We start from the raw sequence: 12610 nt of genomic DNA on the forward strand, positions 1-12610 counted from the left end.
TGAATGACTTATAAACGATGTATGCTATATGAAAAAAATCAAACGTTTTTGTTGGCTATTACTTTAAAATGTGAGTGCTTAAATGATTCGTTGGAAAGTAATTTACCTGGGTAACTTTACTCACACACTTCCATCCATTTGCACATTAATAGATTATAAATAATGAAAGTTCTTGATATTTATAAAAGTAATTCAAATTGTTTATTGATCTTTTCCATTCATACCTCAACAATTACAATAAACAGACATAGCCAGAAATATGGAACCGGAACAGGCGGAGCTTATTTTCGGCTATATTAGCATAAATTAGCATAGGTCAATCAAATCACTGTGTTGAACAATTGTGATTGGCTAATCGCTTAACCCGAATCAATCTGTACATTTGGGTTTAAACATGGCGGACGGAGTTAGGCCCGATGAACTTTCAAAGAAGAGAAAGTGTGATACATCTTTTTATGAGGTTGAAAGGTTGATATCAAGTCGAAAAGTCAATGGCAAACAGCTGGAATATTTGGTAAAGTGGAAATATTATTCCATATACGAAGCATCCTGGGAACCGTCAGAAAATATAACAACAGAATGCATCAAGTAAGTTGAAATGCAATGACTGACTTTAATACTACTCTTCGAGCTTCTTCTAGTTCATTTGGGAAATAGCCCTTCATTATTGTCATCAAGCTAAAGATAATAAAGTTTGATTTTAACTCCTAAATTTGAGTTTTTGGGAAATGGTTGAACCACGAGCCAAAAAAGTGACAACTCCGGTTTACTTCACCCCCGAAGCACATGGTCGTCATAGGGCTATAATTTTAAAACTGATTAAAAAAATTTTGATCTCGAAAACTTAATTGCATGACTTAGAGTACTTTATCTATATTACTTACAATAATCTCTGAGTAGAAAAACAACAACAACAGAGTTTTAGCAACAAAACAATAAATAGTATTTATTGTATTACAACAGGTATTTTGAAAGTCCATTACCATCACAGCAAATCATATTAGATGAAGTGGCAAGACTTAGGATTGCAGTGGACAAAAAGTTAAAAAGTAGAAGTAGCCTTCCTGTCACAGTAAACTTCAGGCATGATGTCTTTAAGTTTTTGTTCAAGGGAAAAGGATATAGCCTTGCAGGATGGCAGATTCTGGACGAAAATGTTTTTCCATCAGTATTTTTCCCTGAGAGCTGGGATAAATGTATAGATTCCCATGGACAAGGAACAAAAATATTCTTCCCCATAAAAGTTAGAACACTGCTGTCATTCTCTACTAAGAAATATACCAAAACAAGCAATGGTAGTTTTGAAGTCGCTCCTAGAGCATTTGAAGAAAAAATTACTTTTGCAATCAGGAGAAGAGCAACTGGTGCTTAGTTAACAATTATTAACACAAAAATCCTAGAACCATCATCTCTTCTTTTTCTTGGGTGCTTTTTTGTTCTTAACTACTTTTAGCTTTTGCTTGGTTTTACCATTACACTTTTGCACAGGATCATGATTTGGTTGCGAGTCAAAAGGGGTATAGAATTTAGCCCTTTTCTTCTTCCTTTGGGGTTGGTCATGGATCTCCTCCATCCAATATGTTAGCTTTCGTTTAGTGTATTTGTTAGCTAGACGCTGTCTATGTTGGAGTTTCCTAATGCGATACTGTGCCTTTAATACTTCAGCTGGTGGATCATGCTGTTGGCACTTTCTGATGACAACACGTCTTGCTGTGTGGTTGTTATTTTCTACACCTACATATAAACAAGAAATAAATATAATTTCCTAGATAAGTGTTTCTTTTCAAAGTTGTATTACATAACTTGCTTTAAAACTACCTTGGCAACTAAACTGCTTGATGTTTTTGTACTTGGACATCATGTTTCCTAAATGATAGGCAGCTGCATGCATGTAGCAGGTAACATTTTCAAAGCGATAGCCTTTTCTCTTAGTACCAAGGGCAGTGAAGTCATTTATCCAATTTTGTATCTTCAAAAATGACAAGAAAGTTTAACTATTAGTATTGATTTACAGTTTATATAAATGATATATGATATGGTTTTATAGAATACCTTGCTCATATATTCAGTAGCCGATGGTGGGGTCCAAGAAGTTATGTAATTGAAATATAACATCCTGAAATCCTTAATAATACCACAATATTAATTGGTGAAGTAATGGCTGTTTTTAATAGATACATGCAAATGAAATACACATGAGACAAAAAGCATTGCTGTTGACCCAGTTACCTCACTTGATTAATTCTTAAAACACATGCATACACCTGTATGTATAAAGGATACAAAAAACCAAGTCTAGCATACATACCATCCACAACTTTTTGACTTCTTCTACTGTCTCTCCCTGGATTACATCAGAGTCTAGTTTTTCAGGTAGGTGATTCAACAATTTTTTCTTTTCATCACCCATTAGGCTTGTCCAATCATATAGCCCACTGCCTTTTCCATCAGCATTGTTTTTTTCCCAAATGGAAAAGGTGACTCCACAAGAATTTATTCTTTCAACCAACCTCTTTAAATGTACTCCCTTAGTTTTGTGCCTGCTTGAAAGCCATTCCTGGTCTTCATCCATTTCCATGGCATCATCAATTAAGTTACTTAGAAGGACATCTGTTATCCTTAGTAGGAGATGGAGCTCGTCAAGAATGATATGATCAAGCTTTATATTTAACAATGGTTGCTGAATACATCCAAAATTATCACTTTTTTTTGATGAAGCCAACTTCTTTATTTCTTCTAATGTTCTTGCCATTGGTACTTCATCGTAATAATTTGGTGCTTTTGACATATCACCTCTATAAAATAAATAAAAAACAATCATGTTTTGGAGGAATATATTATTTGTAATGTAATTTTGTAGGAATTAATTATAAATTATTATAATTACCTATCTTTACTGAAAACCTTACACCAAAGGCAGGCATAATAAGAATTGGCTGAGTTCAGGCCCATTACCAAGAGCAAAAACTGCAACAGAGGGGGAAAAATACAGCTTAATTAAGCATGGCATTTATAGAGTCTTTGCTACACTATATAATAAGAATAAATGTTAAGCTAGAAATTCCTTAATAAATGATTACATAGTTACCTTGTAGTCACCAGATAAAAACACTTCTACAGGGATCTTTTCCTGGTCTACCATGATATGGCCATCTTTTATCACCTCGTTTACTTCCTTGAATACTTCTGAAAAACTCTCTGATAGGTTTTCATAACTCTCAGAACCTGTTACTATTGCCACTGTATTGGTACCTGTTGTAAAGAAAAGTCATTTCATGTCAAAAATTATTGTACGAAAATGGAACTTTTATAAAAATTCTGAAATGTGAAGTAAGCTTATTATTATTACCATTGGAGGATAAGATATCATCCTTATTTTGGAGGATTCCAAAACTGAACAGAATAAAGTTGGTAAGCCTTGTCATACGTGCACCATCTCCACTAACTTTTAACTGTACTGTTTCTCCTCTTTTTAATATTCCTTTAGCCCTCTGAAATAAAATTAAGATAAGGAAATACCCTAGTTAAAAACAATAGTGACTCTAATCTCTCTCTCTCACACACACACACACACTCTCTCTTTATTTTTTGAAACAGATCTATATTTGTTGCTGGTGAGAAATATATTAATTGGTCAAAATTATACATACCAAGTCTTGAACTCTCTCTTTTAAAAGGCCTTTGAATGAGTGTTGTGAACCAAGAGCTTTTCCTGGAGTTGGTCTGATATGACATATGTCATTTAAATTTTTTCTGCATTGCTTTATTAGAAATGACCGAGGCATGCCATCTATCATCATGGAAAGTTCATGGATAAACTCATCGCTCATTCCAAATCGATCCATCAGGAAGAGAACTGTCTCTACTTTTACCTTGTCCTCTTCAGACAAAGAGGAATACTGGAACTTTGGATTACTCTCCCCTGAAACTGACTTTGGGTTGACCCCTGGTTGGGAAACTGAAGGTGAATTGGCAATGCCTATATCATCTATATCAGTAGGGCTTGCAGATGCATATTGAACTGATGATGAGCTTGAAGATCTTTCAGTCAATACAACTTCTGAACCTGCTTCAGGAGCTTTTGATGAAGCTTTTGCTGTAAACTGTAATTTATATCTGTCTTCCCCATTACAGCTTCTCAATCCCAATGATTCTATCTCTAACCCAAATTTATTGACGAAATAGAGTGCCTTCTGTGCCCTTGTTTTTAGTTCTTTTAATCTTCTGTTTCTTGCCTGCCTTGATTTCAGCTCAGGTATAGCAGTTACACCTTTTTCTTGAATCATTTCTTCTCTCTCAAGTTTTCTGATGTAATGCTTAAGGCTCTCATTTTCTTCTAGGAGAATGTCTTGTTCTTTTCTTGCAGAAAGTTCTTTTTCCTTTGATTCTTGGATTTCTTGTGACATTTCATGAAATAATTTTTTCTTTTCATTTTCAAGGTTCTTGTATTTCAGTTTCCAGATTTCAATTTCCCTTGAGAGAGTGGTGATTTCTTCTTCCCATTCACTTGCCCTTATAATGTCTCCAAACTGTATGGAAAACATAGTACAGTCATCTTGAAACTTCTCTCTTTCCTTCTTTGTGCCTTTTCGGTTAAGAGTTTTGACCTCTTGCATTACATTGTAGCATTTTCTTGCAATCAATTTACTTATTCTACTTGGAAGTTTTTCATGAAGTTTGAAAGTGTTTCCAGGAATAAGGCTGTTGATTATTTTTATTCTTGTCAGGTGGTCAGAAACATTGCTTAGTTTGATGAATACGAGATTTTTAGCTTTTAACCAGCAAAACAATTTTTCTGAATGATGATTTCTTTGTTTTTTCACATAGTTTAACTGAGAGTTTGGGGATTCACTGATTTCTAGGTATCTTTTGTCTTGAAATTCATTGGGAAAACTCATTGTCTGGTTTGTTGTGATATATGCCTTCTTCAGATGTTTTGAAAAATCCCGCGAAAAAATTCCGCCAAATCAACTCCTTCCCAGGAACAATGGCCATCTGGGGCCGAAAAGACTCATGGTCTCGTTTAAACATGGCGGACGGAATGTTCCTTGAAAGTATAGAAACTTTGAGACTTCATTTCTCTTTATCCTTTCTTGGTTTCGCCTCAAATTCCTAAGATATGGCAAGGGAAGAGCAAAGGTACAAAATAGCCTTTTTCAAAGTGAAAAACCGTGTTGGATTTAACAGATATTTCGTATTGTTTATGCTCTTTTGGATCGTCTATGCCAGTGCTACAAGACAAGAGTGAGGACCGATGAATTCGAATTGTGGGAAATACAAGATTACAAGAGAAAGAACTCACACTCTCTTATATTTAGAAGAACAATATGGAGTCTGCGACTACCACCAGGGTTACCGAAACGCTGCTTGGGTAGCTTCCGAGCCTCTCTATAGGCGGTATCTGAATTGGTTGCTCGGAAACCGCTGATGGCCTCGTTCGCTTTGCCTGTCGTGTATTTCTCCAAGAAAAACAATCGATCCTTTTCGTCGGAAACATTAGCGGATATTATATTAGCAAAGGCAGTCACGAAAGCTGGATATTCGAACGAGTTACCGGCAAACGTCGGAGGCTCCTTGACAGGAAGTTGAGAGGTCCTTTGTTGATCGATGAGTAGCGAACTTAAGTGCGCTTGTTGCGCTTGAAGATTAATTAATTGACCTAAAGCATGATCAAGTGTTTGTGTTTGATATGTATGATGATCAGAGTTCGGGTCAAGTTTCTGAATCGTTACTTTTGCGGCCGGGATCGGAGGGATTATTTCTGCGTTGTGTTCTTTGAGGACAAAGGGAGGGATGTTCGGATTCATTTCCCGTTTGACGTTTTGCGTGCTATCCTTTTTGATCTTATCGATTTCATCGCGGTTGTCTTCATCTAGAATATTTTTGTAAGCGTTTTCTTTGGCTTTAGCAAGAGCGAGCCTTTTTTCTAACTCTAGGCGCTTGAGTTTTTTTCTCGTTCGAGATATTTGATTTCGACCTGGAATTGAGCTGCCTCGGCTGCGGCGTCGGCTCTTGCCTGGGAAACGGAGTGCATGGATGAGGATAGGGAACCTTTGGAAGCTCTACTTTTGACACTATTAATCGATGGCGGGTTAGACTTACTATACATTGATTTTCGTTCGTACATTTGAATACGCTCACAAAGTTTCATCCTGAGCTCTGTGAATTCTCAATCTCGATTATCATACCAGTGATATGATTCTTCCTTTTCGGCGTGACTATCGAGTAATGATTCATAAGCGTAATGCGATTCATTAAACGTGTTTTTCAGCGAGTCTAGCTTATCTCGTTAAATCTCCAAAGTCTCGCACTCCACTAATGGGTCAAGGCAAAGCTGTCTCACGCGATCGATACTTGCTTTAAGGCCTTTGAAAGCGGCTTGCCTATTTTATATACTATCAGTATATACTAGGGCGTGCGTTACACTGATGTGTTACGTTAATCTGCTATCAAGTTACTGGTAGTACGATTACCGGAAATTCAACGTATCAGCGTCTTGTTTCAAATCTCAACACAGGAAACCCAAAGCACTTTATTGATTCATTTATTCATGTACAAATCCCAAAGCCGGGCTCCCTGTGGTGTCACTAAACCACTTAGACTTTGTGTTGATTTCGAATTTGCAAATAGCGGCCTTAGAGAAGCAGAGATGTTTTACTGTTGCGCTAGTAGGCTTACGGCGAATGTTAAAGAGCGAGCTAAACAACTTGTCGCGGTAAGCTTAGTGTGCGGGGAGCTTTACTGATTGAGTAAGGTCAGGAACCACGGAAAATCGGCTGCGATTGACGGTGATTTTAATTGACGATAATCAAACGTAAACTGAAAACAATACAATCAATGAACTAATTACTAAATGATAGGATTACAAGATAATAGAATTACGCATAAAGAATAACATGCGTTCCGATCATAGTTTTGGTATGACAAACTCTAAAAAATTAAGAAACTAAAGGTACAAGTAAAATGATACTAATATAGTTTTTATGATAACATAGCAATCAAATAACTACTATAAACTCTTATGAATACTAATATATAAATGATGCGATTTTGGCTATGCCTTAGGGTGTGCTAATCCAAGCGACGTGAAAATGTACTAGCGATAATGAGATCAATAAAGGCTTTAGACTTAAAGGTACAGATTTAAATGTATAAATACAGATATAGGCCTGGCTTTGTAAATTGAATGCTTACTAAGCAGTAGAAATCTCAGGGCGTTGCCGTGTGCTTCACTAAACACGGTATAAACCATAGACGGGTCTTATAAAATAACTGAAAGGCTATTATGCCCGAGGCTAAGGCTTAAACAAGGTGTAAAGCTAATTACTGTAGTTACACATCTGTTCCCGCTTGCACTCTAAAGGGCCAGTGGTAACTTCAACTATTTCTTCAAACAGTTCAATGGTGAAACAACAAAGTCAGGTGTAAATGGAGGCGAGTCAAAAGGTCCCGCAACACGCCCCCGACTAATTTCCTGTTTCAAATGTCATGTCACAATATCCGGGAAATCCAAAGCCCCACGGTGCGTTCGGGGAGAGGACTAAGGAACAAAGTCTCGACAAAATCCTAGAAGCCATCCGAATTCAAACAACACGTAGTTGAAAGATCATTATTCCCCTTCAGGACGGCGGAGGTGGAATCGCAGTTTTTTGGAGGCGCTGTGAACAAAGGACAATCCGTAGTCCCTTCACGATATGCTTCTTGAGCTCGGCTCTTTATCCAGCAATCGGCGCAGATGTGCTGCAGCCATTTTCGCTCTCCGCGAATGAACCCGTAATGATTCTTCGTTTGTGGGCATTTGCCTTTCTGATAGTCCCGACAAAATAATATGTGAGTAGAACCGGTCGAGGTGGGCTTGGATGCCGACAATGATGGCTTTCCGTACAGTGTACGACTTTCCAGATGGAAGAACGAGTCGCCCCAGTGAAACAATCCGCGCTCGATCTCGAGCAAGACCGATGCGTGGTACGCCAGAACTGCCTCCCATGTGTACTGCTGTGCGAAGTACATGAGAGAGACAAAGTGCTTGGTACGTTCGTGTTGATCAAGCTCACTGAGCTCCTCGGACAACAAAATCTGTGAATAACCGGCTACGAATTGCGCGAGAGATAGCTGGTCGTAAGAAGCCTCCTTGCCCATCCTTGTGACACATAAAAAGCGCTGCGGCCATAACTGCTTATTGACAACAATAGACGTAGGTTTGTCCTCTTTTCCCGATCGCAACTTACCGGATGAGCGTAATGCAACTGGTCGTGGGCGGGGAGCGGGCTCCTCCTCGTCGGAGTCATTGGAAGCCAAATCCAGACGATCCATTTGGCGATCATTTGTTCAGATAGGTCCTTCATCACTCGGAGCTCTGTTAAAGTGACCGAGTTCTGTGGTGGCAAAGAAGGGGGCAGTGGTCGGCCATTCGAAGCACTTACCATAGCGCAGATTTCCACGTTTTCGGTTCTGAGAGCCTTCATCTCCTGCGTTAAAGTTGCCACCGAATCAATAACCGAGGCTAACACCTCAGAACCAGAAGGACATGACCGAGATGTTGTCAATGGAGTACCGTCGTGTTGAGTTCTTGTGGTACTTGTGTTGTGCTCGTCTCCGTGAACAGAACGTGGACCAGTACAATCTCGTCCCGCATGCCCAAAACCATGCTGGGACAGTTCTAGATGGCAGCCTGGACAAAGTTTAGGACGAACCATGATAAAAATCAAACTAAAACTAGAGCTATGTACAAACGTGTTGAAACTTCGCAAGCTGAGAACAAGAATGAAATGTGATCACCCCGCTTGTCAGTTAGTCAATTAATCCCTTTGACCTAATGCCAAAAAGGGAAAAATATTCAATGACTGCATCCAAAACATAATATTCTAAGGGACTTGTCAGAAATTAGCCAGGTTGGAGGGGGAGGGGGGTGGGAATTTTTGAATTTGAGGTTGGAAATGGGGTGACCCATCCAAGCATGGGAATGAAAGTTCCTTACCCTTCCCTTGGGCCTAGCATAAAATAACATGGCCCTCCCATCTTGTGTAGATGATATATCTAGTTATTGCAATACCTGTATTATAGTTGTAAATACACCATTTTGAAGGGATAAGTGGGCTATTCAAGGCATGAAAACTATATGTCCAACTTGCTTTTGACAAAGGATTATTTACAAAAGAATCCCAAGATATCATCAAACAATATTTATGCTTCAATTTTAATGAAAATGATGATGATGATGAAAGTGATCATATTAATTCTGACGACATAAATGATGATGATGATGATGCTCATAGCAGTTCATGTGATGATGAAGCTGATGCTGAAAATAGTGATCATGAGGAAAGCTCAAAACTCTATTAAAACAAAAACAAATATATTTATATTCTACGACATTTTAAGGGCATTTCATACATGTTAATCTATTTTAAATAGTAATTCACAGAAATAAATATATAGAAATAAATACATATTAGTACATACATATGCACATGAAGTTGAAGTTGGAAAGTATTAATTTACAATGATCTAATTATAAAGAGTTCATTTAAAGTATGATTTTAAAAAATAAAATTAAACTCAATTGATAGAGATTAATAAGCACATAAAGATCATTGTTTAGACATAACAGCTGATGAGATGCTTTTTTAGTGTAAATTTTGAAATAGTATGTGAACTTGCTGACCTAATGTGAGTGGGTAGCATGTTCCACAGTTTTGGCCCTTGACTTATTACTGTGAATTATTTGATATTTGTTCTACGGAAAGCATTTGGTCTTTTGTTTTTGTTCAATTAATACATTATTAATTTTTAATGTCAGAACATTGTTATTCAATGACCTCTGTCTTGTCTTAAATAGTATATAGTTAGTTTTCTTGATATTTATAGTATCGTTCACGATTAGCCATGTCGAACTTTGTCAAGCTCAGAGTTCAAGATATGATTTAAATTATTCATATTTTTACCAGAATAAAATACATTAGTATCATCAGCAAATAATATAAATTTCAGTAGATCTGAAGAGTTCGCTATGTCGTTGACATAAATGATAAATAATAAAGGTCCTAGAATACTTCCTTGAGGAATACCGCATTTAATCGTCATCTGGGTAGATAAATTATTTTCAATTTCAACATATTGTTTTCTATTTATTAAGTAACTGGTTATCCAGCTCAAAGCTAATCCTCTAATTCCATAATATTCTAGTTTTTTAAAAATTATGTTGTGATTTACTGTATCAAAAGCTTTTGACAGGTCCAGGAATACACCTGTGGAAAGTTCCTTATCAATTGATGCGGAAATGTGGTTAACCATTTGAATAATAGCTAAGTTGGTTGAATAACTGGAGCGAAAGCCATATTGATGTTCATAAAGTATGTTATGTTTGGTTATAAAAGCAACTAACCTATCATAAATAACCTTCTCAAAGAATTTTGAAAAGACAGGGAGTATAGAAATTGGTCTATAATTACTAAATTCAGAAGAACAACCACTTTTATATATAGGAATCACACTGGCAAGTTTAGTACTATTAGGAGCAATGCCAGTGGAAATATAGATTTATAACATGTGACAGTGGTTTAGCCAGAGATTGAATATTAGCTCTGATTTCTTTAATGTTGACACCATCAAACCCAGTAGCTTTACCTATCTTTGTTGTTGTTGTGGTTATTTGAACCAAATATAGCCCTAATTTTTCTTATATGTTTATACTGTGAACAACAACTGTATGAGCTCGAGCATGTTGAATGACCCTCCCCTTTAAGCAGCCCATTTTTTCTTGACCCTCCCTTTTTTAGGGACTTAAAAAGTTATGACCCTCCCCATGTTTCCACCCCCCACCCCCCTGGTAATTTCTGACATGTCCATGAATTTATTTTTTGAAAACTGTGAATAGTCCATCCAAAATTTGACGTAGCACATATAGGGGTTCAAATCCCCTCCTGATACCTTGAAGCAAATTTAGACAAAATGTTTTGAAGGTCCTTGAAAATTCAAATTCTTGTCCTTACTGTTTTTTGGGGGGAATCTGAAACAAACACCAAGGGCAATACAGGGGAATACAGAGGAATATAGTTAAACACATAGGATCAAATGGGAACAAATAGGAACACATGGGAATACAGGTGAATACTTGGGATTATATGAAAATATGGGGGAATATAGGGGAATACAAGGGAATACAGAGGAATACAGGGGACACATAGGAATAAATAGGAACATGTATGGAAATATGGAAATACTTGGGGATACATGGGAAATCACTGGACTACATTTATGAGAATACATAAGAATAAGCTTTAGGCAAATGTTTTTAAGGTCCTTGAAAATTCAAATTCTTTTCCTTAATATTTTCTTGGGGAATCCAAAAGGAACACCAAGGGCAATACAGGGGAATACAGAGGAATATAGGTGAACACATAGGATCACATGGGAACAAATAAGAACACATGGGAATACAGTGGAATACATGGGAATATGGGGAATAAAGGGAATACAGGGGAATACAGGGGACACATATGAATAAATAGGAACACATGGAATACTTGGGGATACATGGGAATTCACTGGACTACATTTATGGGAATACATAAGAGTACATATATGCACAAGAAGATACAGGAAATATATGGGCATACATCAGACTAGGTGCAAAAATACACCAGCGACTATATAGCTTTCAGCCATGAAGTACATTTCCAATAAATGTACTATCACTACATTCAAATACTAACTTACTGTTCATACTACCCACAAAAAATCCTTAGTGGCTATCCAGGATTTAAATCTTGGAACTGGTTCAACTCCAGTGAAGGAACACACGTGGGTTAACACACTTCAACAATTACACATTTACTGAAACTTAATATTGGCATTGTAATGTTATACACTGCAAGTAAAGATTTATAGTAGTTTTCAATCACGTAACTGTGAAATGCTCACACACTGTTGAGGTACAATGAAATTGTTAGTATTTATCAAACTAATATCACGGTACTGTAACTAAGACTGGGATAATTTGAAAATCTCCTTTCAGTCATCCTAGTATAGCAGATCCAAGGGTGTGTATGTGGCCTGTGTAGCAGTACTTTGGGTAGGGGGGAGGGGGACTGGGGAGTCCCATTTGCCTCCCCCTCCCCAAGGCGGCACTATGCAGGCTAGGATATATGTGGTAGGAGAGGAATGTACACCTTTTGTAAGTCTAATGATATATTCCAATTGATAATACAATGTAGCTTCTGAAAATTATCATGGATGCAAGGCTAACATAAAAGCATGAAAAAAATAAGACTTTTTCTTGATTGAGATGGTATTTGTGGCATTTTTTGTATTTCCATGTTAGAATCGCATTCAAGAAAATCTTGAATGAGGTCCATATTCATATCCTGTGTTGAACTTGTTAATTATTTTTACTAAAATGTTTGTGCAGCTGTATACAAATGTACAGGGGTTTTAATGGCAAGTATAATATGATTATTCTCTCATTCAAATATATTGACAAATAATATATTGGAATTAGTTAAAACATTACGATATTTGAATTTATTCTTAATTTTAAAGTAGTCCAAACTGGTTTCGTAACGTTTTTGTCCTCCAACTTGAACAACTCCGAAGTTCCCGAGTCCGCCTC

The 12610-nt window shown here is 37.0% G+C and overlaps 2 protein-coding genes across 2 annotated transcripts; both read right to left on the minus strand.

Moving 5' to 3' along the window:
* Positions 1 to 1405: 1405 nt before the first annotated feature.
* On the minus strand, positions 1406 to 6151 carry LOC148905344 (uncharacterized). The gene is made up of 9 exons (XM_089040273.1): positions 6103 to 6151; positions 5303 to 6016; positions 3651 to 4771; positions 3350 to 3491; positions 3089 to 3252; positions 2888 to 2967; positions 2309 to 2795; positions 1819 to 1975; positions 1406 to 1734 (listed from the first exon to the last, which is right to left on the minus strand). The coding sequence occupies exons 1-9, from the start codon at positions 6149 to 6151 to the stop codon at positions 1406 to 1408; spliced, it is 3243 nt and encodes a 1080-aa protein (XP_088896399.1).
* A 1279-nt stretch (positions 6152 to 7430) lies between these two features.
* On the minus strand, positions 7431 to 8638 carry LOC148905345 (uncharacterized). Its single transcript, XM_089040539.1, has one exon. It carries the CDS (start codon positions 8311 to 8313, stop codon positions 7567 to 7569), a length of 747 nt encoding a protein of 248 aa, XP_088896665.1. The 5' UTR covers positions 8314 to 8638; the 3' UTR covers positions 7431 to 7566.
* Between the last annotated feature and the right edge of the window lie 3972 nt (positions 8639 to 12610).

This window comes from Actinia tenebrosa, unplaced genomic scaffold (assembly GCF_029948245.1).
Source record: "Actinia tenebrosa isolate PJP-AT-01 unplaced genomic scaffold, QUT_ActTen_1.0 PGA_scaffold7__59_contigs__length_16204524, whole genome shotgun sequence".
NCBI classification, from domain to species: domain Eukaryota; kingdom Metazoa; phylum Cnidaria; class Anthozoa; order Actiniaria; family Actiniidae; genus Actinia; species Actinia tenebrosa.

What these genes read in the sequence shown, in the direction of transcription:
- LOC148905344 (XM_089040273.1), bottom strand. Translation starts at nt 6,151, where the DNA reads ATGAAACTTTGTGAGCGTATTCAAATGTACGAACGAAAATCAATGTAT. An exon ending in TCTTCTAAATATAAGAGAGT is followed by an intron (nt 4,772 to 5,302) that starts GTGAGTTCTTTC and finishes GCTGGTTAAAAG; the next exon opens with CTAAAAATCTCGTATTCATC. An exon ending in TTTTATCTGGTGACTACAAG is followed by an intron (nt 2,968 to 3,088) that starts GTAACTATGTAA and finishes CCTCTGTTGCAG; the next exon opens with TTTTTGCTCTTGGTAATGGG.
- LOC148905345 (XM_089040539.1), bottom strand. Translation starts at nt 8,313, where the DNA reads ATGGATCGTCTGGATTTGGCTTCCAATGACTCCGACGAGGAGGAGCCC.